The 17182-nt window shown below is 43.7% G+C and overlaps 1 protein-coding gene across 11 annotated transcripts in view; it reads right to left on the bottom strand.

Annotated features, from left to right (window-relative positions):
- Positions 1 to 17182, bottom strand: part of Crag (DENN domain-containing protein Crag) — a 137389-nt gene that overhangs the window by 50937 nt on the left and 69270 nt on the right. For 7 of the 11 annotated variants that reach the window (XM_045754543.2, XM_069337114.1, XM_069337118.1 and 4 more), the window contains 4 exons: positions 15796 to 15864; positions 6812 to 7672; positions 3232 to 3352; positions 2338 to 2430 (listed from right to left, as the gene is read on the bottom strand). In XM_045754543.2, coding sequence (XP_045610499.2) covers positions 2338 to 2430; positions 3232 to 3352; positions 6812 to 7672; positions 15796 to 15864 — 1144 coding nt within the window. The remainder of the gene's footprint in view (positions 1 to 2337; positions 2431 to 3231; positions 3353 to 6811; positions 7673 to 15795; positions 15865 to 17182) is intronic. The other 4 variants (XM_069337115.1, XM_069337116.1, XM_069337121.1 and 1 more) reach the window with 1 other exon arrangement.

Raw genomic sequence — 17182 nt, 5'->3', positions numbered from 1 at the left:
GATGGGCCCGTATCAGCCAAGGGTAGAGGGGACCGTATCAGCCGAGGGTAGAGGGGACTGTATCAGCCGAGGGTAGAGGGGGACCATATCAGCCGAGGGTAGAGGGGCCCGTATCAGTCGAGAGTAGATGGGCCCGTATCAGCCGAGGGTAGAGGGGCCCGTATCAGTCGAGAGTAGATGGGCCCGTATCAGCCGAGGGTAGAGGGGCCCGTATCAGTCGAGAGTAGATGGGCCCGTATCAGCCGAGGGTAGAGGGGCCCGTATCAGCCGAGAGTAGATGGGCCCGTATCAGCCGAGGGTAGAGGGGCCCGTATCAGTCGAGAGTAGAGGGGGACCGTATCAGCCGAGGGTAGAGGGGACCGTATCAGCCGAGGGTAGAGGGGGACCGTATCAGCCGAGGGTAGAGGGGGACCGTATCAGCCGAGGGTAGAGGGGACCGTATCAGCCGAGGGTAGAGGGGACCGTATCAGCCGAGGGTAGAGGGGGACCGTATCAGCCGAGGGTAGAGGGGACCGTATCAGCCGAGGGTAGAGGGGACTGTATCAGCCGAGGGTAGAGGGGGACCATATCAGCCGAGGGTAGAGGGGACCGTATCAGCTGAGGGTAGAGGGGACCGTATCAGCCGAGGGTAGAGGGGACCGTATCAGCCGAGGGTAGAGGGGACCGTATCAGCCGAGGGTAGAGGGGACCGTATCAGCCGAGGGTAGAGGGGACCATATCAGCCGAGGGTAGAGGGGACCATATCAGCCGAGGGTAGAGGGGACCGTATCAGCCGAGAGTAGAGGGGACAGTATCAGCCGAGAGTAGAGGGGACCGTATCAGCCGAGGGTAGAGGGGACCGTATCAGCCGAGAGTAGAGGGGACCGTATCAACCGAGGGTAGAGGGGACCATATCAACCGAGGGTAGAGGGGACCGTATCAGCCGAGAGTAGAGGGGACCGTATCAGCCGAGGGTAGAGGGGACAGTATCAGCCGAGAGTAGAGGGAACCGTATCAACCGAGGGTAGAGGGGACCGTATCAGCCGAGAGTAGAGGGGACCGTATGAACCGAGGGTAGAGGGGACCGTATCAGCCGAGAGTAGAGGGACCGTATGAACCGAGGGTAGAGGGGACCGTATCAGCCGAGAGTAGAGGGGACCGCATCAGTCGAATGTAGAGGGGACCGTGTCAGTCGAGGGTAGAGGGGACCGTATCAGTCTAGGGTAGAGGGGACCGTATCAACCGAGGGTAGAGGGGACCATATCAACCGAGGGTAGAGGGGACCGTATCAACCGAGCATAGAGGGGACCGTATCAGCCGAGGGTAGAGGGGACAGTATCAGCCGAGAGTAGAGGGGACAGTATCAGCCGAGAGTAGAGGGGACCGTATCAGCCGAGGGTAGAGGGGACCGTATCAGCCGAGGGTAGAGGGGACCGTATCAGTCGAGGGTAGAGGGGACTGAATCAGCCGACGGTCAGGGGCTGTATCGGCCGACTGCAGGGTTTCGTAACTAAAGCGCACAGAAAATAGTCACCATTTACTTTGCCCTTATCACCAGGTGCACATTTTTCTGGTTTAAAAATTTTCACGTCAACTAAAGCCAACTGAATTGTTAATACAAAAACAAAAAGGATAACTCTTGCATGCCATAATAGGTGTCTCATGCATCACAAGCAAGGAACAAAATAAGGCAGAGTGATAATACAGGGAGAAAAAGGGAGCAAAATAAAGAAAGTAAATTATTTAGCAATGATAGTGTGTCTGCTCTTTTTCGAGTCTAGCGCAAGCTTACAGATAGAGAGGCGTACACAACGCGGTGTACACAGTGTGCACATAAACTGCCAGCCACCCAGGGTGCACTACTCACACATGTATGTAGCATCAATGGTCTTCAGGTCCCCATACGAGGGATCAAAGGAAAGTGATCGCAGGGGAATACAATGCTATCTTGTTATGTTCAAAGAAAATTCTGTGTCATCAATGCAATAATAATAAATTTTCCCCAAGCCCAATTTTGAAGTACCACGGTATTTAGCAATTTATATTAAAATATGAAATCTATGATATGAAAAACAGTACAGTAAATAATATAACAATAATTTATCTGTAATTACGATATTATATTCAATGAACTGATAGATCAAAAGATTTGATCAAATTGAACAAAAGAGCTAAAAGTAATAAAACTAGATACTAATGAATTTTGATAATTTCTTAGCATTTCCTTCAAGTCAAAACACAAAAATGAGGTTAAACACCGCCAAATGTTCAGGAAAGACTGCGACACACAGATTTTCTTGAACCACAGTGCCAAGGGATGGAAGGCTGGGAGACTGCAAGTGAGGACTGGCAACTAACCTGAGATACTCCGGCACCACCTTGTCCTGCGCCACCGATATAGGCACCTCGGGCGACGTTCTCACGGCAGTTGCCTCGCTCATTTTGTCGTACCTGTCGAGACAAGTTCAGTTCAAGTCGTCTTAAACTGCGATGATGTAGCTAGGAGTGAACGGGTTCAACGTCCCAGATCGTGGACACCTCTCCCTCTCTTTTTACAGTGAGTAAAATGGGGATGATGAGACTGTACATAGAAGATGGTGACCAGGCAGGGAAGTAGGAGGAGAGAAGGGAGGAAAAGAGGGGAGGGAACAGGGAGATGGGGGTGAGGGGGAAGATGAAAAGAAACATGGGGGAGATGCGAGGGAATATGGGGAGAGGAAGGGGTGGGAAAGGGGGGAAAGGGGGAAGAGGGGTAAAGAGGGGAGGGGGAGAGAATATATATGGCGATGGGCAAAGAAGAGGGGTAAAAGGGTGGGGGTGGGGGAGACTATCCCAGGCTACACCAGGTACATCTATAAAAGAAAATGTCTGCCTGTCCAAGATTGGAGGCCGGATGCTTGAGGCTAGCCTCGCCCAACTTTGCAGGGTGACTGGTAGGTTTAAGGGAACAATCTTAGGCGAGTCATGTAGGTTCTCAAACTTACTCCCCCTTTTCCTCCACAGGTTTGGGGCCGAGTCCACAGAGTTTAATCTTTTGTTCATGACATATAAACAACATGTTGTGAGCACAGATTTGCATTCTGGGGTGGGGAATGGGTCCCCCAACACAAATACACACACATTTTGGGGGTCGACCAGGGTACCACCAGATTACAGTAATACTGTATATAATGGCATAAACAAAGCACCTACAAGACCAATCAGCTGCCGGCCCAGGAAGGGAAGACTGGGATGGGATCATGGTCAACTTACTGATCTAATGTAGGAGAAAGTGCATCCGCTAGATCTGTTGGTCTCTGCCGGATCCTTGAGGGGTTTTCAAACACACTGTTGTCCAGGGCACTTGACATGAGCAGGCCGGCACTACTGTTGACTGCAACAAAAATATTAGTTATTCAAGTCTCTCAAGAGGTGCCATGAATAAGATAAATTCAGCAGCACACTACAACTGCAAATAATGCTCTATGATACACCAGATACCTTCTCCTCACTTGCCACATGCCAACAACAACAATACATGCAGATGGTAAGTCACAATACAGTAATGTGGCTGAAAATTTGACACGCAAATGTACACATCTGAAAATATTGCAAGTGATGACATTCTAATCCTTCCTGGAATTTATAATGGTTCAGGACAGACCGAAACATCGTCACTTCGCTTATTTTCAAACGTGTGGCTTGGGTGTCTAATACATGGTATTAACCAAATGTAATTAACTACCCAATTACCAAGAAAATGCTTGAAGGTTTTCTACGAAGGACCCAACTACTGAATTAATCTATTTACAATATTTTATGAAGCAAGAGGAAAATATATGTACCTAAAAGACTTTGAAAACCCACCAGCATTGCATATAATGAAATGCCAATTTCTGGACGAGCATGGAGGAGACAATTTCTGGACATGTTTCAATAATGTGTCCACAATAAATGTTTATTGTCGCAATATTACTTGTTAAAAATTCACTAAAATTACAATATGTACAGTTTCACACACTATTTACACAGTAACACACTGTATTACACACTCAGTGCTTCAGAAGTGAGTAATAATCAATGAAGTAGTCCATGGTGCACAGCGCGACTTCGCTCTCGTTGCACCAGTTACAGACAAATTTTAGCTTCCTGTTTCTTCGTTCTGTGTGCTTGCAAATAACACACTCATGTACACCCTTGGCTTTAGTACTTGTAGGTGGTATGTAGCTAAGTTTGTAAAGCATAAGGAAGTCTTGAAGAAATTATAGGAAAAGATCAATTTGTAAGGAAATCTTAAAAATATTGCTTTGTACTGAAAAAGAGCTCTGAGTACCCTGACTGAAAAGAGATTCAGTCATTCTCAGAGTGTCAGTCATTCTGGAAGAGATTCAGCTATTCTTGAAAATATCTATGGAAAACACCACCATGGAAGCCGCTAGCACTGTTCATCTATGCTACTTGCATCAGATGCATCATCACTGAACCCAGAAAACGATTCATCTATGTATCCTCTATGTAAATTGGAGATAGCATAGGTGGGCAAGGGTGGCGCTCAGAGCTACAACTGGATACACTTGCTGTATCATCCTCATGGGTACTGTATCACTTGCATCCAACCTTTGTGTTAGGTCCTTATTGCACCCAGCTTCATCAATATCATGACCCTTATGTTCTTCAAGCAATAAGGTCTGAATTTCACCAAGAGAGAGTGATCTTTCAACACCGCGTCGGACAGGTGTTTGGGAGCCAGAGGCCCGTGCGCCACCCATGGTTGCTCACTCAGTACTAACCCATTCACTACTGGGCGAACAGAGGCGTACAGTTAAGGACTGACGCCCAGTCAATCCTTCCCGGTCAGGATACGAACCCAGGCCAAAGCGCTCGCGAAATGCCAGGCGAGCGTGTTACCACTATGCCACGGGGACTGCAAGGGGACAATACAGCAAATACCTAACTATAACTGAATGGCAATCACATGATTTTATAATCGACTTAACAAAATTGTAATCCAGGACTATTGGAATAGTACTATTTAACATATGCTGATGATGCATCAAGCAACATATTAAAACATTTTTACCCGGATGGTGGGATAGCAGAAAAAATTTAGAGAAAACAGAACAATGTCTTTCATGATTAGTGCATGAATTTCTGGAAGGATTTATGAAGACTAAACAGTATGTGGGTGATAATCACAAAACAAAACATTATTAAAGGCACATACACATTATCTTAAGAATAACACACATTTATCATTTATATTATTATGGGACAAGTTTGGTCAGCAACACAAAGAATGTGTGCATGTGCTCGTGCATAAACTAGGCAGTGCAAAGTCAACTGTTTAGTAGGCATGTCTTTTTAGTGCGGGCCTGTGCATGTCCTCACCTAAGTGTGGTTGCCAAGAGCTAGCTCCAGAGTTCCATCGTGCCTGCTGTCAGCCATTGAATACATTACTGAACTTTTCTGCTCATTGTATCTGCTTTTAAAAAATTTACTGTATATTGAACCAGCTTCTGGTGTCTCCCTCTCCTCCTCTGTGTGTCCATGAGTGTTCAAGTGCACCTCTATCTACCTGTGTATGTGCTTGCATGCATGTGTGCATGCATACACATGCACGTTTATCATGCACATGCTCAACACCGAATGCATGCAAACTGAAATGCACTCTTACACACATACATGATGAGAAAGTTATCATTTTACCAACACTATTACAAGAGGCCCAAGATGTACACCATGTATCAATAGCCAGATGCTGCACTCGCCCACAACCCTCATTATAAGGCCGTATCACATTTTAACAAATGCTTTAGATTTATACATATACAGTACTGTATTTACGATTAATGGATCTATTACCTACACAAATTTAGGTACAAGTTCTCAATTCCAACTTCTAATGTGTTCATCTGCAAAACTGTAATCCTGATGTAGGTGATAACTTCTAAATTTTAGAGACTATGAATCACAATAATGTACAAAGAAATAACCCAACCCGGGGAGCTTGGGGAGTAGAAGAACTCCCAGAACCCCATCAAGCAGGTATCAAGCAGGTGACCCCCACACATGAAAAAAATGAAGCGACCTGTCCTGTCCTGGTCTGTCCTGGACTTGATAAAAGTCCAGAATGGATTGAAATGTATCACTCATTTATTTCTTTGTGTGTGGGTAGTTTGGGTTATTTAAAAATTTTACTTGTTCTATAACTCTAGCAATGTGCTTTAATTACTTCCATAAATCTAAAATAATTTGATGGGCTTACTATAGCCTGTGCAACATGGTAATTTTATTCCAAGTAATTAAATCTAAAAACAACTTAATTTTTGTCTACAGTGAGATTATGAGCGTGTAAGTGCTAGTGCATATAAGAAAGGTTTTGGTTATGGCATGTGCAGAAATATGCTAAAAGAATGCACAGGGAAATGAAGGATTTTAATAGCTCAATTTGATGCTTAAGGGAAAAAGGCATACAATCTACTGACACAGTAGTACAAAGGCATACAATCTGCAGACACAGTAGTACAAAGGTATACAATCTACAGACACAGTAGTACAAAGGTATACAATCCACAGACAGTAGTACGAAGGAATACAATCTAGACACAGTAGTACGAAGGTATACAATCTGCAGACATAGTAGCACAAAGGTATACAAGCTACAAACTGCAAGAATGCAAGCAAGATACAGAGAAACCAAAGCATAAGCATGTAAAACAGGAGACATCAGCAGAGATCCAAGTAGCCTCTGAACTTGGCAACAAAAGTTCTACATACAAACGAGCTCAGTAACATCGTGCTTTACATAACAAATGCTGTTGAAAACATGCATATTATTTCACTAAAAACTTACACGCCACATTGTACTCAATCACAAGAAGGTTGGCACCGCTGGCAAGACTAGCTGCCGACGACCTCACTATGCTGCCCAGTCTTGCTCGCAGTGCATCTGATTCAGAGAAGTCTAGTACTTGACTTGTGGCGCAAGAGGAGACAGAGGAAGTGGAAGCCAATGCAGAGGACGGGGCCATTGTAGTGAGCAATGATGATGAAGATGGAACTAAACTTACCGATGAAGGCGCAGAAACGATAAGAGGAAGTGGAGGTAAAGGTGCAGACGATGACGGTGATGATGATAATGAATCTGCAGTAATGACACTGCTCAAAGGAGCTATGGTGGCAATAGAAGACAATGATGAAGATGAGCATAAGGGTGAAGTAAGAGAAGTGGCGGAGGGAGTTACTGCTATGTTTGTAGAACTGGTGGTGGAGGGAATAACTGATGAGGTACTGGTACATGTGGTAGTGGTGATGGTAGTGGTGGTTGTAGAGTATGTGATAACCGTGTTGACAGAAACGGCAACGTTGGTAGTATTAATGGACGACATGGTAGTGCCAATAGGAAGGACCGATGCGGCTGCTGCTGTATTGCCAATGCGTGAAAGAGTAGGGGCAGTTACAGCAGGGTCGGAACCTGAAGGCGGAGAAGTTAAAACAGGCGTAACAGTATCAAGAATGGAAGTAGATTTCAAAGCTGAAGAGGCTGATGCAATGGAAACTGATGAACCTGACAGTTTTATTTTAGTGTTTGATGAAGAAGAGGACGGTGAGTGAGCAAGAATGTTAGTATCATGGAAGGAAGATGCTGGGAAGGGAAAGGATGAGGCACTGGTTGTGCCAGTACTCCCAGGAGTGGGGTCTTTAGTAACTGGCACTGTCCACACAAGAGATAGTGATTGGTTGGTTTGAAAGAGCCACGGCAGCAATCAATTGAATGGCGCAGAGGGCAAGTGCGTGACGGAGCAGTCAAGTGAGCATCACAGCAGTCATGATAGCCAGGAGAGCAGGACCAGCCATGTAAACAGAGGTAAGTAAAGCTGTGAGTTAGAGTATGACGAGACAGTACTGAATATATACGTCACATTTATCTAGCCATATTAGCCCCAATACAGCTCATGCCAATACTTGCTCAAGAGCATATTCTCTTTAAAACTAACCCTAATTATATTTCACTAAACTGAAGCAAACATATGAATGAACATTTCAGAGAATACTTTCCACCGATTGAAAATACATTACATAAAACTGGAAAGGAAAACACATACAAACATACCACAAGATTCTGAACACACACAAACCCTTTACTGGCTAGATAAACATGATTTAATTCTATTTGCCATCTTAATTCAAACATCACAATGTTATCAAAGTTAGTGCACTTCTATTTTAATTTTGTGTAAAGTGAGCTCTCTTCGGAGATGTTAATTGGTGCACTTGGGTGTTGACAGACCAGGCAGACCCATCACTCTGTCCAAACATCAATGAAAAGAACAATAATTCTCATGCTTAGACAAGATTTGGTCTGGGTTTCCCTGATTTCAACAAGGAATATGACTACATTTGTAAATATATTTCCTTCAGTATTGGATACTGATCTGGACCAGGATTCATCAAGCATTTAAATGGGCACTTAAATGTTTTATAAATGATGACCTCTGTATCTTTCCTCAGTCATGGCGGCGTGGCCTGCATTTATTACACAGTTTACAAGCTTGGAAACGCTGTGAGGTAATTCTTGATCTCAGGTTATTATTGTTACACTACAGACTTCAGGACCAAGCAGAAGGAAGTGATAATTATTAATTAATGATATTATTATTATAGTAATTATTCTAATAATAATTGTTGTATTTAATAATGTTCACTCTTCCTTCTGCTTGGACTTGAAGGAAGCCGACCTCGGGTGAAAGAGAGCCATGACAATCTGTCTGGAACCCGTAGGTGCAGGACTGGGACATCCACCTCCTGGGGCTCGTGTGGCCCAGGCTCTGCTTCAGGAAGCTGGGGTCGTTCATGCCCTTCGTGGGGTGGTTCTTTTCCGGCCCCGACCATGGCAGTCTCCAGGTTTGGAGTCCCTGTGTCTTCTTTCACCAACTTCGAGGTCAAGTCTCCAGAGCTTACAGTTCCTGTGACGACACTGGAACCAATCATATTGGTGTTTGCCTTTCCATTGGAGACTTTCGGAGCCGTGGAGAGGGGTAACAGCTTAACTGGGGTAACTGCTGCTTGGGGTAACAGCTTCTCTGTTTCAACCTACCCTGACTGCGCCCTGGAGAGGCAACTCCAGACCGACAACCAGAGGACAACTCCATAGTCTCCCAAGACTGATGGATGCCTACTACTACTACTACAGACAACTTCGTAGTGCTTCAGAGCTCAAACTGTTTAGTAAATACAAACTAAGCTGCCATGATGGAGGAAAGACATATAGGTCTCTTAAAATGGATAGGTATTTGCTTGATGAATCCTGGTCCTGTTCAATCTGTCTCCATAAAGCAAAAATCTATGTCATAACATCTCCCATGTTTCTGACTCAATTACAACAATGTATTTTTGCCTGAACACAATTGGTGAAATCATAGTTTCACCTCCAAATTTATAAAATTTTCAAAATTAGCATCAAGAGACAGGCTGACTGTTCGTAAGGCCAACCCTAGGATTACTGGAACCCTGGGCAAGCCAAGCTTTAATGCCCTAGATTTATAACATGTTGAATTACATCTGTATGTAAACTGTGACATATTGCATGTCTAAAGAATTTTACAAAAAAATATCACTTTTTCTGGGGGTAAGCCCCTTGTGGCTCTCTGAATCTACTATGCAAATATAATGCCAAACTACTACATGCCATCAGCTTCGGAATTCTTTTAGGCCTAATGGAGAACTATAGGTCCCCAGTAGGCTTAAAAGTCTCCTACTGTACCGGGGATACTTTTAGGTAGGTGCAGGTCCCTTATTGGGTGCAGAGAGCAATCAATGTTTGATAAAATCTCTGCAAATCATAATCATGTCTGCCACCCACCAGGAAAAGCAACCCAAAAATCAGCGAGACAAAACAGACCACTGATGATCAGAAATGAAACTGCAACCTCAAAACTGCCAAAACAACAACTCCAACAACACAAATCATTGAAAATTCATGAACTGACCACTAGCTCATATGCCCCACATCCCCCTCCCCTCCCTTCATATGTGGGGAGAGCCAGAGGCAGCCAGGGGGTCAGCCAGCTGCTCCACCCTCAGTCCTTTGCTGATGTTAGATGTGTGGTGCCACTTCTCTCACTCTGGCTCCGGTGTCCTGCTTTCCAGCTAAATAGGGTTTTGCCTTCACGGCTGTTCCTTTGCACTTTGGTGCACTGTGAGCCAGGAGTGGTTAAGAGTGCTTGGCGCTGCATGTGCTCAGGGTTCTCTTCGCTGGGTGCTCCTTTAGTGTTGCCCTTGCAATGCCAGGGTTGTACTGTATTCCCTGGAATGTTCGGGGTTCACTCCCTTCGGGGGTCTCTTCGCGGGTGACCCTTGCCCTTCTGGTAAGCCAGTTGTCTTCGATTGTGTCTTTCCCAGGTCATGAGTGATTTTGGGTGGTGAGACACCGATTCACGTGACCCTGCCAGTGCATTAAGGTAGACCTTCCAGTCTTACATATCTTGTTTGGTCTACTATTCTCTCATCCCTTCCCTTTGAAGGGTTGCTCCCTTCATGCTGCTCTTTTATGCCCCTTTTAGAGAGGCTTCAGGCAGCATCTACTTGCATCTTTAGTTCCTGGAGTGTAGTGGTCAGGCTGTGTACCCAGTTGGAGGCCCTGGGCCTGCCCATTGGCATTTGTCTCTTGGATTTGGTAGTGTGGTTTTGTCTACATCTCATTTTCCTATTCTTTTTTTTTCCTTCTCCTTTGTGTTCCCCTTTGGGCAGACTTCACCCCTTCTCTTTTTTCCCCTGCCATGTATGAGTTCGGTTTTGGGGGCGGGATCTATATTTGGGATATGGCTTGGCAGCTCCGGAGGTTGCCCCCCCTTCAGATTCGAGCACCAAGGCACACGAGACTTCTCATCCCACTGAAGATTCTGGGTACCCATTTTTATTCAAGTCACACTCCCAGAAATAAGAAATGATAAATGAATGAATGGCAAAAGTGATGTGAATAAATAGTATTCATAAGGAATCTCATATCTCATACTGTCAGCCCAATTTTCTGTTAGTTCTGCCCCTGGAGTCCTCTGGCAGCAGTTGCCAAGGCTTGGTGGAACCGATTTTTGGACCCCAAATCTTTCGTGGTTCCCCAGTGGTTCCTCCTTCATGGTCAGTTTTCCTGGTCACTTTCCCTTTTATAGGTTGCCCTTCTGGGATTCCTCTTCCTTTTGCTTTTCGGTGTTGTGCAGGTGTCAGTCTTAGGCACTACATATAAACACACATACATACATACATATTATTTATATATATATATATATATATATATATATATATATATATATATATATATATATATATATATGTATATATATATATATATATATATATATATATATATATATATATATATATATATATATATATATTATACACACACACACACACACACACATTTGCAGGAATAAAGCTGGTGCATGACAGTTCATCAGAGACCATATACTATATATGCTCAGTACTTCTTTTTGGCTATTCTAATATTTGCACTATATTCATGGCTGTATCCAACTACAGCTAAGAACCTTAAGTCTGTCTTTGCATTGTTGATATGGTGGTCAATTGTTACAATGGATACGAGGTTATCTTCTGTTCCGAGGTTACAAAAGTGAAACTAAATTGATGCAACTAGGCACCCCACGAGGAGGAGTACTAAAACCTACTTATTGTTTAATGTTCTAATTAATTATAATGACTTACTATAATTAATCCCAACTAGTCCTAAAAAATCACTATTAGCTATGTCGATGACATCTTTGTGCATACCAAAACCCACAGCGAAGTGCAAACAATCTTTAATTGTATACATACAGCTTGTGAGAGCCTTGGTCTTGTAATCAACGCTGTAAAAATTATTGTATTTAACAGAAATTGATAATCGCAAAAGTAGACCACAAAAACTAAAGGTTAATAACATACCAATAGACTATGCCTTCTCATTCAAATACCTTCGTGTCTCAGTCCCTTGTACATTAACTGCTTATCGGATGACTCTGTGGAAAATTTTCTCAGCTGCTCGTTGGCTGCAGGGAGTGCGATGATTTGCGAGGTGCTTGGGACCAGCTTCTTCTTATCATGCCTGGTTCCTGGGCCTCTGGTGGGGCCTTGGGCCTTCATGCAGGGTCTGCTGAGTCGGTTACTGGTCGGCCTGCGGTATCTTTCACACACACACATGATTGAAGTTTGGCAGCTCTTCTGCTGTCCCAGTTTGTGAGCTAGGCTGTTCAGGCATAGGTGTTTTGGGGTCACCCCGTGGTTATCCGGCACCGTTTCTTGCTCTTTCCCTGGCAATTTTCTGTGGTTCATGCTGTGTCTCTTGGTTTGTCTGCTTTTGTCCAATATACCCCTCCTTTCTGGTTTAGTGCCCATTTTTGGGTTCCTTCTCCATGGGTTGATAGCTTCAGCGAGTCACAAGGGGATCCCACAGCATACCAGAGTTGGATGTAATGAAGTGCCAATTTCCTGGAGAGCCCTGGTGGCTCCCCTACACCATCCCTTTCTCCAGAAAGTTGGGGGTGTTTCCATTATCATAGAACAAAGAATGGAGCAGCTGGCTGACCCCTGGCTGTCTCCCTCCTCCCCCCCCCCCCCCTGAAACAAGGGGGAGGCAAGGCAAAAGCTAGTGCCAGTTTCATGAATTTTCTGTGTTTTGTTTACACTGTTGGGGAAATTCTTTTGGTGGTATTGAGGCTGCAGTTTTGTTTCTTATCAGCAGTGGTCTGTTTTGTCTCGCCAATTTTCTAGGTGCTTTACCCAGAGGGTGGCAGACATGATTGATTCATAGACATTTTATCACACATGCCACTGCTCTCTGCCCCTCTTTAGAGATGGCCAGGTCCTGGCTTATGGTCCCCAGTAGGCCTAAAAAAACTGACTGATGGCACCTAGTAGGCTGGCACTATGTCAGTATAGTATCTTCAGGGAGCCACCAGGGATCACCCACAAATTGAAGTTTCATTAAATTCAATGCAAGTTTTTTTTACTCATTATTAGTTTCATTTATTTTCACACTTTTCATTTTGCATTTGGAAAATGGAAGACAAGTAAGAGGGGCACCGTGTAACAACCAGTGCCATGGGGTAATAACCAGAGTTGCCAGTAGCTAGAGCTGGCCCCGACTCCTCGTATGAGTTCTAATTAAGAGGTTTAACTGTTTACATGCTTCTGTAAGAGAATGTCATTATTAAAAACCTTGATGGAAACTAAAGATCACCTTGGTACTGATTCTTAGTTCCAATCAGAATTGGCAGCTGGCACAAATGAAGACTTTCACAGCTTCAAAGTAATAATTTTGATAAATTTTTTACTGCACTATCAGAAGTATAAATGTAAGTTACCAATCATTAAAATTATATCAAATTTCAATTTCATATTATACACACACACACACATACCATATATATGTATGTATGTATATGTATGTGTATGTATGTATATGTATGTATGTGTATATACATTTATGTATGTGTATATATATGTATGAACTCGCCTATTTGTGCTTGCGTGGGTTGAGCTTTGGCTCTTTGGTCCCGCCTCTCAACTGTCAATCAACTGGTGTACAGATTCCTGAGCCTACTGGGCTCTATCATATCTACATTTGAAACTGTGTATGAAGTCAGCCTCCACCACATCACTGCCTAATGCATTCCATCCGTTAACTACTCTGACACTGAAAAAGTTCCTTCTAGCGTCTCTGTGGCTCATGTGGGTACTCAGTTTCCACCTGTCCCCCCTTGTTCGTGTCCCACCAGTGTTGAATAGTTTATCCTTGTTTACCCTGCCAATTCCTCTGAGGATTTTGTAGGTTGTGATCATGTCTCCCCTTACTCTTGTGTCTTCCAGTGTCGTAAGGTGTATTTCCCACAGCCTTTCCTCGTAACTCATGCCTCTTAGTTCTGGGACTAGTCTAGTTGCATACCTTTGGACTTTTTCCAGCTTTGTCTTCTGCTTGACAAGGTACGGACTCCATGCTGAGGCAGCATTCTCCAGGATTGGCCTTACATACGTAGTATACAAGGTTCAGATTCCTTACACAGGTTTCTAAAGGCGATTCTGATGTTAGCCAGCCTCGCATATGCCGCCAATGTTATTCTTTTGATGTGGCTTCAGGAGACAGGTTTGGCATGATATCAACTCCTAGATCTTTCTCTGTCCATTTCGTGAAGGACTTCATCTCCAATTCGGAATTCATTGTCTGGCCCTCATATTTTCTCCCTTAATTTCATTACCTTACACTTACTTGGTTAAAACTTTAGTAGCCATTTGTTTGACCACCTCATATTATCTTCCTGTCTTAATATTCCTCATAATTTTTGCATCATCAGCAAACATTAAGAGGAACGAGTCCATTCCTTCTGGGAGATCATTTATGTATACGAGGAACAGTATAGGTCCAAGAACTGATCCCTGAGGGACTCTACTGGTGACACCTCGCCACTCTGAGACCTCACCCCCACAGTGACTGTCTTCTTTTGCTTAGGTTCTTCCTTATCCAATGGAGTACCTTCCCTTTCACTCCTGCCTGCATCTCCAGTTTGTGTACTAGTCTTATGTGGTACTGTGTCAAAAGCTTGTCAATCAGAAAATATGCAGTCTGCCCAGCCCTCTCTTTCTTGCTTGATTTTTGTTGCGTAGTCGTAGAAATCAATCAGTCCTGTGAGGCATAATCTGACATACCTGAACTCATGCTGATGTTGTGATACAAAGTTCTTTCCCTCCAGATGTTCCACTAGTTTTTTTCGCACAATTTTCTCCATCAGCTTACAAGGTATACAAGTTAGTGACACTGGCCTGTAGTTCAGTGCCTCTTTTCTGTCACCTTCCTTGAATATCGGGACTACATTAGCCATCTTCCAAATTTTTGGCAGTTCACCTGTTATCAGTGATTTTTTATGCACAATGGTGAGTGGCTGTCACAGAGCTTCTCCTCCTTCCTTCAGTATCCAAGGCGAGACTCCATCCGAGCCTATAGCTTTTGTCACTTCCAACTCAAGCAGATGCTTCCTCACCTCCCCACTGGTAATCACAAACTCAACTAGTGGCGATTGGTTAGATATTCCCTCTCCTATATCTGGGACTTCCTTTTGCTCTACTGTGAAGACCTCCTGGAATTTCTTATCGAGTTCTTTGCACACTTCCTTGTCATTTGTAGTGAATTTGTCTGCTCCTATACTCAGCTTCATTACCTGTTCCTTCACTGTTGTTTTTCTCCTGATGTGACTGTGCAGCAATTTAGGTCGAGTCTTTGCCTTGCTTGCTATGTCATTTTCATATTTTCTTTCTGCCTCTGTTTTCACCCTGACGTACGTATGCATGCGTGCGTGTGTGTGTGTGTGTGTGTGTGTGTGTGTGTGTGTGTGTGTGTGTGTGTGTGTGTGTGTGTGTGTGTGTGTGTGTGTGTGTGTGTGTGTGTGTGGCCATGACATATTTATACTGTACCTAAATGTTTAATGATTTTTGTTATAAATTGTTAGAATTTCTTAATGAGAGTTTTAAGCCAACTCATTAAATGTGTAAAATAAATCAACTGCATAATAATAATTTTTAACACTCAAGCCTTGAAAGGACATTTCTTATGTACTGATAATATTGAGAGGCTAGTCAACCATTTATTCCACGTGCCAGTTCTTGATGAAAATTCTGCATTATAGACCATCCCGAGTCTACTTTAGGATCAGCTATTACCATCCTCACAAATATCTGGTCTAATAACTACAACCCATTATGGATCTACTATGTTTTAGTCACTCAATTGTCTCTTAATGTGTGAGTGTACTCTACGGACACTGTAGAGGGGGGCCAAGAACTCCAACTCACCAGCTGTCGGGGGAGCACCAGGAGAACTGACACACTCACTCGTTTCACTAACAGAGCAGTACCCTGGATCTGTAACAAAATCAAACCAAATATTTACATGGCATTCAAGGTAGTATGTGAATCTGGTTTGTGTATTGCCAAGAGACTAAAAGGAGCAAGTCAGCAAGAAATTATTCACACAACACCTTGTGATAGCTAAAGAAGTGAACACTGTCATAAAAGGCTCAAAGGCTTAAGATACTGTGCACAGATGCCCTCTCTGCATATGGGCATATGAAGTATGATTTTATTGGGGAAGTCACTATTTGTTATTGTCTAATTAGGGTTTTCTGACAATGGAAAATTTGTATCTGACTAAGATTGTAATGAAGCACCTTTTTATAGTGAGGCTTTCAGTACCTCCCTGAGCCAAGCCTGGGTCTGGTCAAGCCTTCGAGGGAGATACCATCTCCAAGACCCAATCCTTGTCGATCGAAAGCCACGAACAGAATTGAGTTTGCTCTCTAAGGAAAGGGAGCCTTGAGGGATTACTAATTAACCCAAAATGGAGAAAAAGCTCATCAGAAAGCATAAGTGCACCAAAAATAGCAACTGCTTTAAGTAAAGTATGAAACGGTAACGACACAAATGACTGCTACAGAGGGGTAAACATCCTAACAATGATGAGTCTGGCTGCCACTAGGTGGTAACCAAGGTTACTCAATGCTTCAGCCAGCTTGTCCTGTCACTCATAGGCTGCCTGAGCCACTCTTCTACCCTACAGAGAAGGTAAACAGGGCAGGGACACAAAGCTTCTGAAGAATCAATCTTTGGTTTTTGGGATGGGCCAACCCACAGTAGCTCCCCAAGCTGACTCAACAGTGCCTCAGCAAAAGTAGTTGGTATTTTTGGCATTTCTGAATTAAGTGGAAATTAGTAAACATAAAAATGTCAGCACTTACTTACTTAAGAAGATGGCAGAAGGAGAGAGCCCAGGCTAGGAGAACATTAGGTTGATGGGGCTGAGAAGCATCCAATAAATATCACTAAGACAAACACCCTAATGGAACCCTAAAACCCCAGAGCCAAGATATTAGCTGTGGACATATTTAACAAAGAAATCCACTAGAGCCACAAGCTTCCCAATATCACAAGAATAAGGATCTGCAGCCACCTGACCGAATCAAACCACCACGTGGATAACTTGGGAGGTCCAGGCTGTGGCACTATAGACGAGACGCACATGGTTGATAAACAAGGCATCGACCCAAAGAGCACGAACAGCGTGCAAATAATGCCCCACACAGCAGTCACAGGACAGAACATATGATGCATCCTGGCAATACAAACCAAGCATCAATCATTAACTGACCCAAGAGCACCACTGGTAAAAGTGAAATCCACAATA

The sequence above is a fragment of the Procambarus clarkii genome, chromosome 37, assembly GCF_040958095.1.
Source record: "Procambarus clarkii isolate CNS0578487 chromosome 37, FALCON_Pclarkii_2.0, whole genome shotgun sequence".
Taxonomy (NCBI): Eukaryota; Metazoa; Arthropoda; class Malacostraca; order Decapoda; family Cambaridae; genus Procambarus; species Procambarus clarkii.
Note: the sequence above shows the minus strand (reverse complement) of the source record. Positions and strands in the feature narration are given on the sequence as shown.